This window comes from Ostrea edulis, chromosome 7, assembly GCF_947568905.1.
Source record: "Ostrea edulis chromosome 7, xbOstEdul1.1, whole genome shotgun sequence".
Lineage (NCBI taxonomy): Eukaryota > Metazoa > Mollusca > Bivalvia > Ostreida > Ostreidae > Ostrea > Ostrea edulis.
Window position 1 is genome coordinate 1,422,809 of NC_079170.1, and position 21,209 is coordinate 1,444,017.

At 36.6% G+C, this 21,209-nt stretch overlaps 4 protein-coding genes across 10 annotated transcripts; 2 read left to right on the top strand and 2 right to left on the bottom strand.

The window, feature by feature from the left end:
* Window positions 1–940: 940 nt before the first annotated feature.
* LOC130047614 (uncharacterized) lies at window positions 941–20,267 on the bottom strand. 7 transcript variants are annotated; one of them, XM_056142965.1, is made up of 10 exons: window positions 20,171–20,267; window positions 18,921–19,102; window positions 17,769–17,901; window positions 16,722–16,911; window positions 16,481–16,559; window positions 15,421–15,660; window positions 14,003–14,167; window positions 13,624–13,837; window positions 12,850–13,385; window positions 941–1,171 (listed from the first exon to the last, which is right to left on the bottom strand). In XM_056142965.1, the coding sequence occupies exons 2-10, from the start codon at window positions 18,972–18,974 to the stop codon at window positions 1,001–1,003; spliced, it is 1,782 nt and encodes a 593-aa protein (XP_055998940.1). In that variant the 5' UTR covers window positions 18,975–19,102; window positions 20,171–20,267; the 3' UTR covers window positions 941–1,000. The 7 variants fall into 7 exon arrangements, with proteins under 7 accessions (XP_055998940.1, XP_055998944.1, XP_055998943.1 ...); XM_056142969.1 differs by having other exon boundaries at window positions 12,850–13,283; window positions 20,171–20,261; XM_056142968.1 differs by having other exon boundaries at window positions 12,850–13,286; window positions 20,171–20,261.
* On the top strand, window positions 1,781–3,355 carry LOC130047620 (uncharacterized). The gene is made up of 3 exons (XM_056142996.1): window positions 1,781–2,195; window positions 2,567–2,707; window positions 3,234–3,355. Exons 1-3 carry the CDS (start codon window positions 1,993–1,995, stop codon window positions 3,331–3,333), a joined length of 444 nt encoding a protein of 147 aa, XP_055998971.1. The 5' UTR covers window positions 1,781–1,992; the 3' UTR covers window positions 3,334–3,355.
* Window positions 3,423–10,924, top strand: LOC130047616 (uncharacterized). Its single transcript, XM_056142977.1, has 7 exons — window positions 3,423–4,099; window positions 5,514–5,796; window positions 5,897–6,133; window positions 6,559–6,740; window positions 7,437–7,654; window positions 8,255–8,419; window positions 8,614–10,924. The coding sequence occupies exons 1-7, from the start codon at window positions 3,803–3,805 to the stop codon at window positions 8,870–8,872; spliced, it is 1,641 nt and encodes a 546-aa protein (XP_055998952.1). The 5' UTR covers window positions 3,423–3,802; the 3' UTR covers window positions 8,873–10,924.
* Window positions 10,919–12,722, bottom strand: LOC125661448 (uncharacterized). Its single transcript, XM_056142992.1, has 4 exons — window positions 12,072–12,722; window positions 11,620–11,853; window positions 11,288–11,521; window positions 10,919–11,185 (listed from the first exon to the last, which is right to left on the bottom strand). The coding sequence occupies exons 1-4, from the start codon at window positions 12,081–12,083 to the stop codon at window positions 10,922–10,924; spliced, it is 744 nt and encodes a 247-aa protein (XP_055998967.1). The 5' UTR covers window positions 12,084–12,722; the 3' UTR covers window positions 10,919–10,921.
* Window positions 20,268–21,209: the final 942 nt, after the last annotated feature.

The window sequence follows — 21,209 nt, forward strand, 5'->3', positions numbered from 1 at the left end:
TATGCTCTTGTCAGATTTGGAGAACAGCGAATTTAAAGAGAGACTAGGTTACAATGGTTACACGGGGTACACTTGGTTACAGATGGTGACAACTCTATATTAAATGGATACAAGCTGAATTTTCTAAGTATAGAATTAGGGAAGAAAGAGAGAGGCCAGGTTACAAGGGTTACACAGGGTACACTTGGTTACAGATGGTGACAACTCTATACTTAGGTACAAGCTGATATTTTTAAGTATAGAATTAGGGAAGGGAGAGAGAGTGGCCAGGTCACTATTTTGAGCCCTTAAGGGACTTTTAAGACTTTAAAAATGTTAAAAATTGGTACTTTCAAATAAAAGTTATCTCTCTTGCTATTTCAAAAAGATATGCTTTGTCCATGGAAGGCATATTCAGTTTTATTCGTCATTAAAGTACTTCCATTTTCTTCACTGCCGGTGTCAAAAGCACGACGGTGAATTAGACTTGATTTTAGAAAAAGTCCTAAAACCTTTCTATTGGTCAATAGAAATCAATGAAACTTTTCAGTTAAGATTCATTTTGTCTTGATAAACAAAAAAGTTAGTGGTGATCTACTTTCGTTCCCAGTCATTTCCGAGATACAAGGCCCTTAAAATTAAAGGGATGACGTTTACAAAAACTAGAAATAAGAATCCTGATTTATTACAGACAAATATTACTGTTGATAATGATAAATACAATCTGTCTTCCAAGTTTCAATTGATTATCTTCAGTACTTCCGGTTCTATTAATCGTTGAATTTGTACATGGAGGTTTTCATCTTAAATTATCATAGCGTGTGTATTGAGTTATCTCTCTCATATCTCATAATTAGGTTAATTATTAATTAGTCCTTTGCCTGGTCTTTTCTTTGTACCTGAATGGTAATTGATTTTTAACCATTCTTACCAACTAATATGGCGGATTAGCAGAGAAATATGGAATTATACTATATTTATTAATTCATGTCAGCTTTAATACACGTAAACACTAGTTATCCTACACAATGCAAATGTCACAATTCCACACAGAATCCTCCGTTAACTTTAAATAGTCCTTGCAGGATAAGGTGGTGCATTTTCGGTGGTACCATTTCCGACAGCCATCACATGCACCCCAGTGTAAAAACTTCGAGCCAACTTTCCTGCATTTGAAGCATGTGGTGATTGTCTGAAAGGAAATCATAGTGTATAAAATTAATTAGCAACTCAATGATTTCATATTTTGCGCAAGTCCACTAACTTTGCATTCTTTTTTGAGATTAAAGAAAATGTGCTAAACGATAATAAATCATTACTCTCATCACTATATAAAATCTAAGACTGGATGTTTGCATGAAGATGCTGGGGGAAGTGCTCATATATGCAATTTCTCTTCTCGGCCAAAAATGGGCTAATATCAGTCAAAATTGCCAGAAAGAATACACTTGTATATGGGTTTAGGAATTTGTCCACATAAAGTGACCCCACCCCCACCCCCCTCACAGATGAAATATCTTCTCGGGAATAAATGTGCAGGAAAATGGAATGGTTTTTTTTTTTGGTCATTGGGGTGGGGGTGGGGTTCCAGGTCTTTTATTTGATCAGACTTCACAACTAAGGTTGAATTAATGATGGTGGTAACATTATTCCTGTGCTGAATTGAATCAATTTACATTTATATACTTATTAAAGTAAACCTATCTATTATACTTGTATCTATAATTGATTTAGGGTATGTATGTTTATTAATTTGAAGATAGATCTTTATTTCAAAAGACAGCTTAAAGGCCCACTGTGACTCATAAAGGGATAAATAAAATTTTAACAAGGCTCTCGCAATTTTTTTTCCATTATTGAAAATATAAACTTTCGAAAATTTACAAAGTTTAGAAGTAAATAATTCCGGTAATAAATCAAAAAATAGAATTTACGTCTGGTCCAGCACCAAATTACAGTTTGTTCCGCCTCCAGAAAAACACGCATGCGCAGAGGACTTGTAAACAATACAGCATGGCGTCTAGAGCGGGTAAGCGTCCTGTGGGAAGACCGCGAATTCTTACCGACTCGGCCAAAAAGAGAGCGAAAAGTGAAATAAATAAATCATATTTGTATAAGACTAAGATTTATCTCGGAGATCAATACGAAAGATGGCAAGCAAAGAAGGAAGAACTCGGAGAAACGCACGCAGGACTGGCGAAGATTCTACTTGACAGGTTGGTTTTGAAACTTTCTAAATGTAAAGTTATTATTTGAGGATAAACCTGGATCGATCGGTGGTAAACATTCTTTAAAATATTATTTATAAACCCTCTGCGAGTATTGTGTTAAAAATACTTCATATATCTCCTTAGGTGCTCAAATTATGAGTTTGCAAGCTTTTCGGGGGCCCCCAAGGGGAAATTTTTGAGAAAACAAAGATATATAGATTTCAACAGTATTTTATTATGATAATTCACAATAGGATTAGACAGCAGGCACTGCCTATACAAGTCTTCACCGTTGATATTATATTACTTTGATTCTGTTATGATTTGTAAAGTATAATATTCATTTTACTGTATTCGACACTATTCAATTCAAATAGACTTGTAACGGACAGTGAAACAGAGGATGCAGACTCAGCTGACCAGTCACTTACATTGCAGAAAAAAATATCAACGCCTATATTAAAGAAAAAGCTACATCTCCTCCCCCCAGATGTATCAGAAATTTCATCAGCTCTAAGGTAGGTGTATACATTATTACAGGCAACTGAAGAACGGAAAAAAATCTAAATTATGTGACTCCACTGACCACCTTCATAGCTTGTTCTGCATAGTCAATTTGTACTTTCTGCAAGCTTTTGAGACAATCATTTGTGAGATATTATAGGTACCTGTTGTGTGGATAGACTTGTACATATACCCCCCCCCTCCCCTTAGCCAATGAATAAACGAATATAAAACCAAAAACTTATCTTAAAACTGGCTTTACAGAATGACCTAGGGAGGTGATAGGTGGGGAAATCACATATTTGAGGTAAATTTGTGATTCTATATTTACTGTTTCATTAGATGGAGGGGGTATCCACATTTGAGGTGGCTGTGAATACTACATTAGTCCTTAGACAAATTCGCCCAAAAATATTGATCTCACCATAAACCAAGATTTTAAAATTATATTTTCCATAATTTTATGTGTATATTGGTCATCTGTTAATTTTGAACACTTGCATTTGATTGTTAACTTATAAGAGCTTCATTTTTATGTAGCGAGAGTACTGATACAGAGAAGCAACAAGAAGTGGCAAAATCTTCTGCTCCACCAGTAACCAGTCAACAGGAATCTCCTGGGTATGCAAACATTTGTTGACTTATATTGTAGTCTATATTTGATACAATTAGTTCCCTACTAGCTTCACCTTTATGTTTCCTCTCCAGTGGTTGTCCGAGTCTGGGTTTTTGATGCTTTGGTGTGGCTTTATGGCTTGTAGAGTGAATTTTATGGTTTAGGGCGGTGACCAAATGGGTATTAGTCTGTAATACAAATGCATTTAAAGCATGTGTGATTTAACTTTCCATTTCAGAGTTGTTTTATGTTAGTCAGGTGACCATTTAGGTCCATGGCCCTCTTGTTTGACCAAAGAATTGTTTATTTGCAAATTGGAAATTAATACATGTACCTTCTTTGTTTTACATGACATGTTTAACTTGTTTTTTTCTCAGCTTAATTTGAACAGTAAAATTCTGTATCGGTGAAAAAATGTTCATTATGATAAGCTTCAACTTTTAGAATATATTTTGATTTCAATTTATTTTTTATTTTTTTTAGACCAAACAACATGTTTGGTTTGGAGGAAGTAAGTTTAGAGGTGCAGGAGTTTGGAGTGGAGGAAGTAGAAGGAGATGAAGAAGGGGGTCTTCAGGAGACAATTGAGGAGACAGGGTCTGGTGTCACAAAGATTAAGAATGTCGAAGAGATGCCCATATTAACAAGAGACGAGACATGCCTTGTGTATAAGAGGTGCTTGTTAAAGTTGGCCAATACACACATCGACTACAAATGCAAAGTGAAGGGTTGCAATTCTCCTATCTCACTGCGCACAGGGAATATAGGCTCAGCTCTGTATATTTTCTGGGTAAGCATTCCATGGTCTTTGACACTAAAAAATATTAAGATTTTATTTTGTTTTTAGATCACCTGAGCTGAAAGCTGAAGTGAGCTTTTCTGGTTGTCCGTCTGTCTGTAAACGTTTTACATTTTTAGGTCACCTAAGTAAACTCAGGTGACCTATTGCAATTGGTTGTCGTCATGCGTTTACCATTGTTAACTTCTTCTTGATAACTACCATTCCAATTCTTTTCAAATTTGGTCTGAAGCATCTTTGGGACAAGGGGGACATAAAGTGTAAATTTCGGAACTCCAGCACCACTGGGGCCCTAGGGGCAGGGCAAAAACTGTACAAAATTGACTAATCTTCAAAAAAAAAATGTCTCTACAACTGCACATGTGTAAGAAAAACTAAATGCATGGTGATGTAGAGCGGGAAGGTTTCTACCAAAATTGTAACTTTCGTGATCCCCGGGGTAGGGGTTGTGACCCCAGGGTGGGGCCAAACTTGGTATATAGTGTTTATGTGTTAAACAATTAAATAACATCTTCTTTAGTGTTATTGATACTAAATTGAAACTAAGTGGATATTTAGAAAAAACAGGTAGTCCTTTACCAAAAGTGTAAATTTCATGATTCCCGGGGTAGGGGTTCTGACCCCAGTTTGGGGCAAAACTTAGTAAACAGTATCTATCTGTAAGTTTGCTGATACTGTATAAAATCTAAATGCATACTTAGGAATAACAGAAAAGGATGTACAAAAAAAATGGTAATTTTACACATCTTGTTTTATACTGTTGATGAATATCAGAATTTAGCTTAGATATTCAGAACAGGAATTTTTTTTTCTTCTAGATTCCATAACCCTTTGGAGTTTTCTTTGTCTTTTTCACTAGTACTCAGGTGACCGATAAAGCCTGTGGGCCTTTTGATTTTAGATTTCATAGCCCATGGAAGTAGTGATACTTTTTCACTAATATTCAGGTGACCGATAAGGGCTGTGGGCCTCTTGTCAACTTCTCCAGAACCACTGGGTCATTTATAATCAAACTTGGCCAAAAAGCATCCTTGGGTGAAGCGCTTTCAATTTTATTCAAATGAAGGGTCATGCCCCCTTCAAAGGGAAGAAAATTCCAAAAATGCAAAAATAGTGTGGGATCAGTTAAAAATCTTATTCTCAAGAACCACTGGGTCAGAAAAGCTTACATTTACATGAAAGCTTCCTGACATAGTGCAGATTCAAATTTGTAAAAATCATGGCCCCCGGGAGTAGGTTAGGGCCACAAAAGGGATCAAATTTTTACTTGGGAATATATAGGGAACATCTTTAAATAATTGAGCCAAGGTGACACAGGTGAACGATGTGGACAATGGGCCTCTTGTTTCTTTCTTCATTTGCTATTTTTGATGAATATTACCCTTCTTTTAAAATTATTTTACAGGAATGCACCCAGAAACACTTGGCACACAAGTGGTGTTCTCAGCCATTGCTGAATAGAAGACTGCATGGAGGGGACTTGCAGATCGCTTCTGCAATTCTGACCTCTGGAAACAATTATGCAAAAGTTAAACTTTTTGCAGATTTCTTGAAGCTTTACTTCCCTAGTATTTCAAAGTTCTCAGCTATCCAGAGAACATACTTGATACCAACCATCAATACATTCTGGAGAGAAGAACAACTGGGCACAGTAGAGAGTTTGCAGGGACAAGAAATTATTGCTCTTGGTATGTATGGTAGTTGTTTCTTTATTAAAAAAAAACATACCTTATACAAGTATATAATATGAAATAGAATATATATATATATAGCATACTTATTGTGTAGGTGATGGAAGGAATGATAGTCCAGGGCATAGTGCACAGTACTGCACATATTCCATAATGGATAACAGCTCCAAGAAAATAATTTCCATCATCACCATGGATAAAAGAGAGACGGGGAAGAAGAGCACTAATATGGAAAAGGGGTGCTTTTTAAAAGCTATGGAAGACCTAAGAGATAATGGTGTTGTTGTAGCTGAGGTTGTTACCGATGCACATTTGCAAATTGGAGCAGTTATGAGTAAGTGCCACTTTATAAAGATTTCACTTTTGTTACTAAATCACTATGTCCTGTCAGTATTGCAGATACTGAGTTAAGGAGGTGTGCTACACCAGAGAAATTTGATGTAGATGAAAAAAGGAGGATATGTACAATAATATTCTGTAGTTGAAAATTTTCAAATTTACTTTATTTTGTCAAAAAAATACAATTTTAGTTGAAGGTAATCTGAAAAAAATTTAAAACCCCTGCTGGACTCGAACCTGCGACCTACAGTTCAGCAGGTGGTATTCTAACCTACTGAGCTACTCGGCTAGGTATTTAAATGGAAAAGGAAAAAAAGTTAAATATTGCTGATAACTATTTTTTCATCCATGTTTTTAAAGGAAGTCAGCCATTATGACGATGTAGAGTACTACCTTAAGGTTTGGGTTTTTTTTCTTCAGAGAACAGATTCCCAGAAATAAAGCACTCGCATGACATATGGCATGCTGCCAAAAACCTAGGCAAGAAGGTAGTTGCTGCTGGACAGAGTAAGGAATGCCGACCTCTCCTAGAGTGGAGTCGTGACATTATCAACCACTTTTGGCATGCTTGTTCTTTGGCAACTGATGTTGATAGCTTTATGGTATGTTTCTTTTACATTGCAACTAATTGGGGTGGTCCCCCGGATGAGACTCCAAAAACTGAGGCCCCCTCAAAGGCTGTATATGCTGACAGAGGCCTAAATTTTGCAACTCATCGCAGGTGGTGATTTTTTCCTCAAGAACCACACAATAAAAACTAAATGCATAGTGATGTAGAGCAGGAAAGCCTCTACCAAAATTGTAAATTTCATGATCCCCGGGGTAGGAGTTATGATCCCAGGGTGGGGCCAAACTTACTATATACTATTTATGTGTATGTTTGCTGATACTGTATAAAATCTAAAAGCATACTTAGGAATAGCAGAAAAGGATGTACAAAAAATGTGGAATTTCACAACCCAGGGTAATGACTTTGGGATGGGTCCAAATTAGTCATATCTATTGATGTTTTTATGTTAAAACACCTATTAAAGCCTTTCATCAGTGTGTGCACTTTAGAGGGCAGTGAAGTTTTAAGAACACATCTTGTTTTATACTGTTGCTGAGCATTTGAGTTTAGGTTAGATATTCAGAACATGAAATTTTGTCTATATTTCATAGTATGTGGTAGTAGTGATACTTTTTCACTATTATTCAGGTGACCGATAAGTCCTGTGGACCTCTTGTTTTAGATATAGAAAGTTTTGAAACATATATCTAGAACAATAATTGACAAAACAATTTTCCTTGTGTTTCAGGAGATATGGTGTGGTATTGTTCACCACATTGTCGGGGAACATGAATGGAGCATGTCCTATAGCAGTAACTTCTATGGGGAAAACAAATGCCAGCATGGTCCACTGGAGGGAGAGCAGAAGGAGTGGCTGGAGAAAGGCAGCCCTGCACACAAGGCTCTCATTGAGATTGTCTTCAACAAAAGACTTCTGAATAAGATACCCTATTATGTAAATTTCAGGTAAATGTTGTAATAGTCATTTCAGATTATTGTTCAGCATTGTAAGTTACCTAAATACAGTAATTCAGTGGTTGGAACATTGGTTTTATAACTGCAAGGTCATGGGTTGGAGTCCCTCACATACCATGGGTGATTAAACCTAAGACAAATCAAGGGTAGTTATGATAGTTATTGTTCCTTTGCCAAGCACTTGGCATTGAAAAGCAAGAAATTCATGGTTTTTGGATCAGATTTTCATAACCCCAGGTCCTGTGTCATGACAAAGTTTTCGATAATGGACATTCTTCATGGTCCTGAGAGTCGTGTAGATGTTTAGATTAATATGTGGCACTTCATGTATGTCTGAAGCTGTCTCAATATGATTTGAAACAACAAACAAAACCAAAATTATTCAAACAATGCATTTGTTGCACAATATATCTGAATCAATCCCTTTCTAATTTTAAACCAAAGAGCAGGGAAAAAATTGCACTTCCTAGTGTTTTACAAAACTTTCCTACTTGTATTCTGCAAAACACAAATCTGATTAAAATACTAAATTCTCAATATATTTTATTGGATACGCTGTAATTTTTAATTCGATACTACTTCATTTTTCAGAAGTACAGCAGAATTGGAGACGTTCAACAATCTTATTTTAATGTATTGTGGCAAAAGGTTTGCTTTTTCCCCACCTGTTTACAGGGCTAGAAGCCAGTTGGCTGCATTAGATTACAACAACAATGTGGACAGGATGGTGAAAAGAAACTTGGATGGGACAGTGCAGTAAGCATTTTAATTTACTTTATATACGTGTATAAAAGTTCCATTTGATTATTTCCAATTCAAATGATGGGGTGGTTCAAGCTATTTCCTAGTCTTAAGTTGTGTAATGGGCTTCACAAAATTATTTGGTAGCGGGTGTAGTAAATTTTATAATTCATATGTAATATCATACCTCTGATTTTTTTCTATAATAGGCAACACAGAACATTCAACAACAAAAGTGGCCGCTGGAGTGTAACACCAGTAAAAGTTGAAAAGAGCTACAGACACGTGGACATCATAATGGAAAGAGTGGTGGCTGCCCGTCTGAATGACCAGGAAGGCATGAGTCAGCCTGTAGTGTTTGACATTGATGACCCACGCCGCTTGAGCAGGACCATTGCCCCAATTGATCCAAAGCCAACGACGGAGTTGCTCGAGGAGAAAGTGTCACGGTTTCAAGCAACAGACTAATCGTGAACATTTGCAAATGTAGCTTTGTTAATATTTGTATAATTTAGTATAGTGTGTAAACACGGTCACCTATGCATACTTGATTTTGTTAAACAACCCAGAAGACTGATGTACTGGACTACTGGTGCTTAAAATTGAAATTTCTGATATGATATCCATGACAATGTGCTTATAGGAAAACTGATTTGAAATAATGCTAACAAAAGTTTTAGGAAAATTGTTTGTGTAGTTGAATTTTGATATTTCTAACATCGATATCTTAAATACTATGGATATATCCAAGGGAGTTAGAAGGACAAATTACTTCTTTATGTATAACATCAATGTCTTGCATCCTCGGAAATCTTTTTCTCTTGGCCCCATCAAGTTAGAAATTTGACAACATTTATCAAATGTCTTTGTTTTTACAAAGACATCATGCCATACGTCATATCATAGTCTCAATCAGTCCATTAGAATTCAGGTGTTATCTTGGTTATCAAATAGTCTACAATTTTTAGCATTATCGTGTACATATCATTTTAGTGTATGTTTTTCCCCCCAGATATTGTCATGTTTATTAGCTAGTCTATGATTTTCATGTATTCTCTTAGTGTGTAATTTCTGGAATTACCATGTTTGTCAGACAGTCAGTCCATTACTGGATGAATTCAAATATCCTTATGATCTCAAATTCAATACTATTTTCATATGATACGCATATAACTACGGCTGTGGTACTAAGAGGTTGGACTTCAATCATGCACTTTTCAGCAAAATGAACCACAAGTATCAGTATATTGCAGCTTGTCACAATTGATCACCATGAAGAGAGGAAGTTGCCTATTTGTCAAGATCTTAGTCTCAGTTAATAGGAAAACAGGCAGAATACGGACCGAACTATTGGGGCTAAGACCATTAAACTTGGTACACATACTCTTCATGCCAAGTGAAGGTCAAAGGTCATACCATTAAATAGCAAGAAAACTTTGTAGGCAGGATGCAGACAGATCTATTGGGTGTAGGACAGTCAAACTTGTTACACGTACACCTTACATAGGATGCCTATTGTTTCTCTAGGTCTCCGTCATAGTATAAACCATGTTGTTATTGCCCTGAAATTTAGTCATATGCTTCCTCTTGGGGGGGGATAAGTTCAGTTGGATTGGTGCACCATAACCTACATTAGGGATAAAAGTGGGTCAAACAGTTTTCCAGACTTTTTATCCATTCAGAGTAAATTATGTAATTGCAGTTCCAACGGCCATGTAGAATTGTGCACAGGTATTAGCAAGATTGTGTATTTACATTTTATAGGATTTTGTATTAAATCATGACTTTGGAACACACACAAACTTTTCGTTATATGAAATGAAAAACTAATGTTGGTATACAACTATATTTTTAGTCAACATAAAACATTGTAGGTCAGCAATGTATATGAAAATGCCTTGGCTGAAGGCAATTCAATCCTTTAATGAATTGAGGCATCCTGATGCTCTTGAAATTTTAGGAGCAATTCTGGTTTGTTAAATGTTGGCTACATTATGTATAACATGGTAGACGCAAATCATTTTTGCCAACTTTACTTAATATTGACCTCAAGTTTTAGAGACTTTAATTGACATCTTGAAAAAGTCTGAAAGATTGTCCATCAAAATGTGTTCAGCAAGCATTGCAGAAGATTTCTGAGTCTGGTTAAAAATTCATGTCTTGAACTTGACATGTTCCAAGTTGTCGTGCAAGATTTCAAATTACGGTATAACGTGACAGTCTGTTCAAATGGAGAATGTAAATATATTTTCTCCATATGTTGCTCAAAAACAAAGATATATACAAGACTAAATTTTGGTTAATTTGGATTACACAGGTTCTGGATAACAATGACATACATTTATTACAATTGTACTGTAATTCGAGATCTTGGCATTTTACAATGTATTGGTCAAGATATGTTTCCCCTCTATTTGATGAAGTTTACAAACAACTTGATGCATATCATTTTGTGTTGATACTCAATATCCAGAAAGTTTAATCAGGTTTTGGTACAAGTAATAAATAATTTATATTTTATTGCAATCTGTTATCTTTGAAACCAATGTAATGTCCATGAGGGTCAGGAAATTTGTCTCTGATACGCCACACACAACAGCTAGGAATTACACGTCTATCTCCAGCTCCCAATTTCCCATGATGCCAAAGTACAAATTGGCGATATCCCGTGTGGCGATTGGCTCTGTTTCTATCTGCATCTTCTGGCATTGCCAAAATATCTTGGCGGTAGAGTCTTGCCAATGCAAGAACTGCCTCGTCTAAAATGAGCACCCCGAAATCCTAAAATATACACATGCAACGGAATTGTTACAAAAATATAATTACTAAAATATATGGTACACAATAGTAAAATTAATGTCAACCAGAGTGCCTAAAACGTACCGGCAATCTAGAAATACAGTTATCAGGATTTCTTTGGCAGCAGACTTTCTCCCTAGGAGTTGGCATGTCTCTACAATGAGAGCAGATGCACCATGATGGTTGTACTGTTCCACCCCCAGAAGGTTGAAATCTTTGTTCAGGCTCCAAAATACTGAACAAGTACTCTGGGTTTTCCCTCACAACTCTTTTAAGGGTGTCCCTCATCTCATCAGGTGATAGTGCATCTACTTTACTCTACAGAGATGTATAGAAACAAAATTTCAAACACGCTTCAAAACGATTGTAGAAAATTTCAACTTATACAACATTTGCATTAAAAATTATTCTTGTACCTCAATATCTCTCCTCTCTGCTAAGGCTGTTGCTGCCATCTCTACTGGTGGCTGGACCCTCCTTCGTCCCCGCTTGGTTGGTGCTCGGGGATGAGCCCCGAGTGCAACGTCTGGCTCTCTTTGCATTCTGGGCCGTCCTCTACCTCCACGAAGTTTCCGTGGCCTACCACGTCCCCTTGGCGCAACTGGTTGCGGCGGTGAACTACTACCGGTATCCGATTCGCTTTCTGAGACCTGTGAGAATTAGTAAAAATACATTATTTAAATATTTAAGTGTTGTTGGTAAATATACGCAATTTTTTCAGAAACATTTCCCGCGAAAATGTCGAACCCGTCGTGGACCCCAATAGTTCGAAACATCCTAAATCGGAGAAAACATTTGGTGTATTATCAATTTTCATGAAGTAAACATTGATATTATTAACCTGTTCAAAGAATTTCAATAACCTTACCTCGGATTCCATTTTTCTTGACTGCAGTAATTAGCGTTTCTTCTTTATCTGACAATGTTTCCTAGCACAAGTACCTGCCACTCTCTATCACGTGATACAAACAGATATGGTAAAAAGCGAAGCGATTCGTAAAACAATTTTATTTCCGGATGATCTTTAAACGGCCTTTACACTGTGGTAGGGGTCGCATTGAATGTCTAAAATATTCAGTAGAGTTTAGTTTTCCATAGCTCTATCTTTTTCCATTGTAAAACAAATAAAAATAAAACATGATTTTGAGTCATAGTGGGCCTTTAATACAATTTCATGTATGTAACACCACATGCCCTATTCATGGTGATACAGATTGATAGAAATAACTACTCCTGAACAATGACAGGGTCAAGGTTAAATGGGTGAGCAATGTGGCCTTCTTTTACTGTCTCAAACTTAGTTGTAGATCTGAACATAATTATTAATGTCATGGGCTCACCAGCTTGCACACCTAAAGTGCAACTGAAAATAGTAAACTCAATGTGAAAGAGTTGGCACAACTTGACTGAAATAATTAACATTAAATGGCATAAGAAAGTACACCACGACTGAATCTTAGAAATGGGGAAAATGTGAACGAGTATACGTAGAACAGCATCAGCATGTTCCCACAGCAGGATTCCTACCAAATCTGGGCAGACAAAGCAAATCTAGATTATATTCCTTCAATTATGTTCGTGTACAGTCAGACATTGAAGTCTCACTGTTGTCAAGGAATTGTCTTTGTTCCAACAAAACAGCCTACCTTTTTCTGTAACTTCTGAATAGGAAAAGGCAACTGCGGGACAGTTCTATGTGTTGCCTGGGGAGGTAAAGCTGCCTGGTCAGTTCTAGTTGAAGGAGGTACAGCTGCCCGGTCAGTTCTAGTTGGAGGAGGTACAGCTGCCCAGTCTGTTCTAGTTGGAGGAGGTACAGCTGCCCGGTCAGTTCTAGTTGGAGGAGGTACAGCTGCCCGGTCAGTTCTAGTTGGAGGAGGTACAGCTGCCCGATCAGTTGTAGTTGGAGGAGGTACAGCTGCCCGGTCAGTTCTAGTTGGAGGAGGTACAGCTGTTCGGTCAGTTGTAGTTGGAGGAGGTACAGCTGCCCGGTCAGTTCTAGTTGAAGGAGGTACAGCTGCCCGATCAGTTGTAGTTGGAGGAGGTACAGCTGCCTGGTCAGTTCTAGTTGGAGGAGGTACAGCTGCCCGGTCAGTTGTAGTTGGAGGAGGTACAGCTGCCTGGTCAGTTCTAGTTGGAGGTGGTACAGCTGCCCGGTCAGTTCTAGTTGGACGAGGTACAGCTGCTGAAACATTTCAATGATCAATGATTTGAACTGGTACCAATGCCTAGTGACATCTCAGGCAGATCTTTTTGAGTGACTGACAGATGACTGAATTGAAGATAGTATGTTTGCCTTTTTTTGACAATTTTCATTGATTTTAAATCAAAGGGATCGGAAATAAATTTTGACAGGTCTTCAATGGCTCAATAATTGAATTGATCATCAGCATTAGGCAAATATCTGACTTAGAATAACTGACCTTTTAACATAGCCGATGCCACTGACTTCCATTGCTCTTCGGTCATGGAAGTCTTTGGAATAGTAATACATTTTTTCGGTTTTCCATTTAGTCGCACCGAATGATTCATCTTTCCTCCCAGAGCCTGAATTTCCTTACGAAGGCTGGGGTCTTTAATTAGGTCACTCTTGACAGCAAATGTGGAATTGACGATGGTGGTAACACCATTCCCCTGCTGTGGTATAAAATGAACGTATATTACAACTTGACCCTCTCCAGTTCTTCATTATATACAAACCACATTCTAATGTCATTTGGTACACTAGATGGTAGTGATCGAATTACAGGGTTATAGTGCTTGTACAAGTCTTTTGAAAGCATTAATGTTGTAGGTATATACCTGCGATGTGCAGATGTTCAAAAGAGTCTTCATCTTAGATGTTGGTATATCTGCAACATCCCTGATGCTGGGGTTTATAATTTCCTTATAATATGGAATAAGGACATCTTTAATGTAGTTGAGGACTGTCTCCATTAAATCAGAACGCCCTGCAGCATTTAGAAACTACAATAAAAAATAATCTAGTATAATAATAATCTAATATAGAACTAGAACTGTCCTTTTGGGACTATTACCCCCGCGGGCACGCTATATAATGGATAAAACAGACATCCTTATATAAATACAGAATTTGTGTAATCTCATATTTCATAATAATCCATGCAATAAATTCTTAGAACATGCCTTGGCAAATCATGCCCATAGTTTCACTGTATTTTGTAACAGCTGTATTTGAACAACACACTCCAAATTTATGAGTTTAGTATACATGTATGTTATGTAAGCAATAATTGAGGTATGTTATAATTCCTAACTGTTGACCATGTATGAATTGCAATCAAAGTTTATTATATATCACATTCAAGGATACTTAAGTATAATTAATAATTGTGACTGTGCAAAATTAGAATGCTGTTTTTTTCAAACATAAATAATACAATGTGTATTGTTTACATAACACAGAATTAAGGCTCAAATATTAAATTGCTGTTATCCTTTCATTAAAACAAATCCCATATTTGGTGATCAACTTTAAATGATTTATATATAAGCTTATCTGAGCTGGCTCATGTGAGCTTTTCTGATCAAAATTTGCTATCTGCCATTGGCGTCGTTGTCCTACATTTTTATACCCCCCGAACTCCGGGGGTATATAGGAATCACTCTGTCTGTCTGTCTGTCTGTGCAGATTTGTGTCTGGGCCATAACTTCTTTGTTCTTTGACTTGTCAAATTTATTAACATACCATATTTGGCACACAGGTGGATCACCATGAGACGATGTTGTGAGTACCCTCATACCTCTATATGACCTTAACCCTTGACCTCAAGGTCAAAATAAAAGGTTTTTTTTTTTTTTTTTTTTACAATGGATTCGTGTCCAGGCCATAATTTCTTTGTTCTTTGACATAGGCATACCATATTTGACACATGAGTGTATCACCATACGATGATGTGTCATGTACTTTTATGACCTCCATATGACCTTGACCTCAAGGTCAAAATTAAAGGTTTTTAAAATGGATTCTGTTATGCCGTGATCCTTTGGGGCTAGTTTAATTGGGCCACAGTGTGGGAATAAAGATGTCGAAAACCAGAACTGCTAGGGCTTTGGTACAGTGTAGCCCATGGGCCTCTTGTAAGTGTTAAAACATCAAAAATAATTTGTTTGGTTAAAAATGTGAACCAGTCCTTTTAAAGTAACTTTGTACAAATAATACTAAACATCAGACCATACATGTATCTGAAGATAATCACCTGTCGCGCCAGGATTGTTGGCAGGGCTATTCCCTCCAAAATACGGATATCCATCTCCACTGTCTGGATTTTCTCCACCTCCTTGTGGATATCATCATGGCTCAGCCCTGACATGATGTTGAGTATTAATGGAAGTGCTGAGGATGATGCCTTAGCAGCCTCTTCCAATATTCTGGCATCACCAGTCTTTTTTTGTCCTTGAGTGGATAAATTTTCAGGACAAAGAGTCGACTGAAGTATCTGTATAATAATGCATTTGATTAAATCTAAATGAAAATAACCTTGGCATATAATACAAATATATCTTTCTGAGGAATTTTATGAACTAGACAAAATAAAATCTTTGGTAAACTATTGATAGTGAAAAGATTTACATGACAGATAATCAATTACTTAATTTACTTTTATAATTGTTGTCAAGGACAATAGGTCCTATGCTGGTATTTCCACTAGTGTAGACCTAAGTCTAATTATACAATGATTTCCCTAATATGCACGATATACTCAGGTGCTATTACTCAAATATATATTATAGAGCAAACATATAAAATTTTAAACATCCCGTACAACACAAACACCTGCGTTATTCCCACCACTCGTCGGTACATTGTTTCACAGCACGTGCAGCACAAGTTCACCAAATAAGAGAATGATCATGAACGAACGACTATCACAAGGTATAAATTTCCTGTAATGGCAATTTCATGTATACAACTGTAGCAGTGTACCATATAAAACAGGGGGGGGGGGGGGGGGGGTACGACAATTTGTAAAACTGCACATATAGTGCAACCCAAGATTTTATAACGTATAGTTTTAAATGGAATTAGGAATAGGAAATGTATGTCTGCTATATACATGTGCACATGTAGTCATAAAATATTCCATTGTCGCAAGCCACGGCTGAAACGTACGCTCCTCTTCCCTTTCAAAGATGTACGTTTCAGCCGTGGCTTGCGACGATGGAAATATCACGAAGTAAACAGTTAGAATAACCAGTGACTCGCAATCTTATCCGTCGTCTGAATGAAAGCTACTAGTTTTTGGTCAGCTATAATACCCAAATACTGGAATTAAATTCATCTCCACTAGCCATAGATTTTGGGCCCACTGTGCTCTCCGTAGGTGAATGGTTTTGGCTAGCAAAGATAGAAAAATTTTTTTAAATGCCTAGATGGTCCGCTTGCAGAAACATGACATGCATTACAGTCTTCCCACGTTGGGTAGTATTAAACTCGGGTCGTATAACATATGTGTATGTGTCTATATTATTAATTAGCGATATGAAAATACTATAATACCTGCACATCCTAAGAACTTGAGGAAATCTTCTTTTTTTGTTGGAATGTTGTGTCTTTCTAGCAGGTTGAAATGTTCTTTGCAAAACACAGACCCGTGTTTCGGTTCCAATGTGCACACATTGGGGAAGGTTAGCAATGGATAGCCCCCAACTTCCATGGGAACAGCAAACATGCAGTGGCACATGCATACCTGGACAACAAATATATCAATGTATTGGCAATGGCTTCTAGAAAATTTCTATCCTTTTGCAATCAAGTTACTCTCTGCAATTTTAAAATTCAAATAGATACAGTCACACGTTTTCCAATGCACATGTAAGCACCATCAGTGAAATCAAATATGTTCAGACCATTACCCTGTGGTTTTTACGTAGGTCGCGGGTTTACAAACACTTTTTCTCACTAGAAAAACCCATCTGAAAATTTGACCGATGTATCTTGACAATGTATATACTAGTCTACTCTGTGAAAATTGTTTTTCATTCAACAGCACGGTTTTTTTTAGTAATTACTGCTTTAACATACCATTGTGTTAGTAGCGACACTGTTTTCCGTTGAATTATATAGACGTCGCGCACGCTATTGGTCAGAACATCGATATGATTTACGTTAAAATAAGTTTTTATTAGCTGCAATAATGTAGCCCTCCCTGATAATGCCACCATTGAGGGTATTTTTATTTATTGATCTACCTTTATTTTTAAGCATAAAATAACTATAATAAATTCTTTTTCTGCATTTCAAATTGTTGATTGATTGATTGTATCTTGTTGAACGTCCCACTCGAGAATTCGTAAATCATTTGGAGACGTCACCATTGCCTGTAAAGGACTGCAAATTAATTCAGGCCTTATTATGATCAATGCTAACAGCTAGCCTTTGAGCAGGAAGGGATCTTTATTGTGTCACACCTGCTGCCTTATACAAAGGAGTGCCCCAGTAAGCAAGCAAGGGGTAATGATCAATAATGTAACCCAGATCCCCACAGAATAAGGTAACCTGCTTCTTAACTAATAAAGTTGCACTGGGAATGATATTCATACATACCCTTGTATTCTGACCCAACTCCTGCTGACATCATTTGGTCCTTCCACGCATAGAATTGTGCTGTGTCCGTCTGTCTGAGTATACACAATTGTATATTTCTGCAAAAGCTTGGTGTGATACAAAGGCATGATTGCTGTGAATGAAAAAATAGGAACTTTTTATCAACTCTGCATCCACTTATCAAATGATACTCTGTTGACTTCAAAGGATTTTGTTCCAAAACAAATTGATATGTTTGGCGCAATCAATTATCCATGAGATATATATATATATATACACATATATACACGGTATATATAATTTCAACAAATATTGATTTACTAGGCAGTTGGGAACAGAAAGAAAATCAACACATGACTATTACTGGGCATATGATTATGCCACTCAAAACTCATTTGCAAGACATACCTACAGCTTGAATTCCATAATGTTTGCATCATTTATAACGAAATGACTGATTTTAAAATTTTCCAATTGTCCCTAATACTAAGGAACAGAGTAAAAACAAGTTTGGGAAACATAAATATGGTATGTAAGTAATGGACTCATGCATGATGCTATATACCTGGACTCGCACATAAATTCATGCAGATCTTTATCGAAGAAGACTTTATTACTGGCACATTTCCAGTCACATGTAATGGGCTCAGCATAAAACATTTTCCCTCGATTAGGAACTACATAACCAGTTAAATGGTAATAAATTCTACATATTTTGCATTTTGAAATGCCTCGCTGGCCAGGAATAGGTCCACCAAGACTGTAAAATGTCACACAAATTTGGGAATATGGATATAAAGTTTCACCACATTCAACACACTGTTGAACAGGTGGGTTTACAAATTTTAGATAAGGTTCCTTCCAGTCTTGAGAAGCCTGCCATAAAATTCCGGAAATGTCTTGTGGGTTCTCCCTCCAAAACTGGATGTAGTTCTCGCAATTCTTCAGAACTGGTATTACATGATTTAAGGTCGCAGGAGAAGGGAGATGCCATGCATATATTTAAAATCAACATTGTGCTGTTTAAGAAGTTAGCATGCACATGGTTTATGGCACTTGAAAGGATGGCCAATTGGGGTGGGGTGAAGTATAGGGAAAGCACTCTTATTGTGTCTTCATTGGAATTCAGTGGTAGTAGGTGAATCTGCTCACAAATTTTTTGTCTGAGTTCTGAATTTCAGCGGTAATGGCTTCTTTTTTCCACATTGTGCTAGCCAGTGACTCTATCTTCTTGGATGGTGTCCCTTCACATGCTTTGGACAGTGACCTTTTTGCTTTTGGTGTCCGGTCTCTTTTCTTCACATCCCTCAGTGTCCGTCTCTTCTGTGGAGTTTCTGAAAAAACATTGAAAATAAGTGATGAATAGGAATATGAATATACATGCGCAGTACCTATAATGAGTATATTCATACTATTAGCTAGTCTACACAGTAAATCGGGTTAAAATGAGGAATTCATACAGTCATTGTAATATTGTACTCGCAGATAATTGTACTAGCATAGGGCTGAAATGTTAATGTTAATGATGCCCTGCATTGAACACTCATATCGATGTTAGGCTTTTTATAGATACAATCCTGAAAAGAATATTCTGTGAAAGAATATTTGGTGTCATTTATAAAAAGAAGGCATACATGTATGATCAGTGTAAAAGACTGTTAACAAAAGTCGGTAAAAGAAACCACACAGGGTAACCACTAACATTGTCACTCAAAAGTCTATTTGAAAATCACATTTTCATACAGATTTATTGAAATTTGTAAGACGTAAGTTCAAATGTGACATTTCACCAGGCACCGTTGTCTTTTGATTGCTACATCGTTTTCTACAAATCAATTTTAGTATATTGTAAACATTTAGTTAGTTTGTTTCATTGTTGTTGTTTTGTTTTTGTTTTTTTTTGTGGGGGGGGAGGGGTCTTTTTGTATTATCCTTAATAACCTTTCCTTTGATCTTTTTACATAGATACACACACCTGGCTTCAGTTAGGACTCTGTATATTGTACCTAGGGTACAAAAGTATCACCTTAAAACAGAGTCCTTATTCCTTGCCATATATTAAACAAACGGTCACTTCCGTTTTTTGTTTTTTTTTCATCGAAGTAAATTGTAGGTTTAGTACTGAGCAATGCAATCCAAAAACTGTAAATATCTAAAATCAAATCAAAGTTGAAATATAATAGCAATGAGACCTTATTATATTATCTTCACATATCTATTTAGTAATATTCAGCCCTTTTCTGACGAATGAAATAAACAACACAAACACGAAGTTGACAGATGTACAAAATGTCGAAGTTTCTGTGGCTTATTATTTATTCATACACAAACAGACAGGTCGACGTGCTTCCGGTAACGCTACTATAACTTTTTAAGTTATGATGTATACCTGTATTACTTACATAGTTGGGAAAAAAACTGGATCAATACCGTCAAACTTTCTTCTGAGAAACTTCAAAACAAATCAACTTCCGTCTTATTTTTGATCAAACGAATTCCGATCCCGATTGTAAAATTCGTAGACGCGATCCCAACGTATTTATAGGTTATGTACAACAAGCTACAAAATGGGTGTACTCAAAATATCAAGAAATGAGCTTTAAATTGAATCTGAGAAAAACAACTGTCTAACAATGACCACTGAAAACTTATTGTGCAAACCTCCAACAATAAACCGATCTGAATAATGAACTATAAACCTGAAGTCAGTTATTAGGTCTGTCAATGTCACTAATGTTAATTAAATTGATTGAAACCTGAAATAAAATGCAGGGGAAAGATAATACTGTGCTCTGATGACTTACATTCTCACAACCTTTCACAAATTTTATCAAGGAATTTAAAAACAAAATAACCGAATTTGTTTAGTTAATTTTTAAGAATTAAGTGGGGGGGGGGGGGGGGGGTTGTAAATAGTTCTATAAGATTACTTACTTACCAACAAAAAAATCAAAGCTGATTGCAGTACACAATATAAGTCTACAAAATTATTTCACAGGTAAGAAAATAAAAAAAAATCTGTTACATAATTTGAAATAAAAAATTACAGCATTTACAAAACAGTATCCAAAGCTATATATTTAAAATCGCGACAGGCCTGTAATAATCACTATCTGACAATGTCCAAGTGTTCATGTATTGAGTATACCATGCAGTCACTCACCAATCCTGAGCTCATCTGATCTCGTGCATGTGAAGTACTCACTCGTGAAATCCAGTGTTCCTTTTTTTTCTATGAGCACAAAGTCACAATACACATAGTGTCATTAATGAATTTTCACTGTGGCGGTCTTCATAATTGTCCATTGTCCTTGCATCATCTGGACGACATCCAGTCCCAACGTGGGCGCCAATGAAACAGGGTTGGTTAGTACTGTCACAAGCAAAACACCAAACTCCTGGCTTAGGTTCATCTATTTATTTAAAATGTATCTTTTTGGC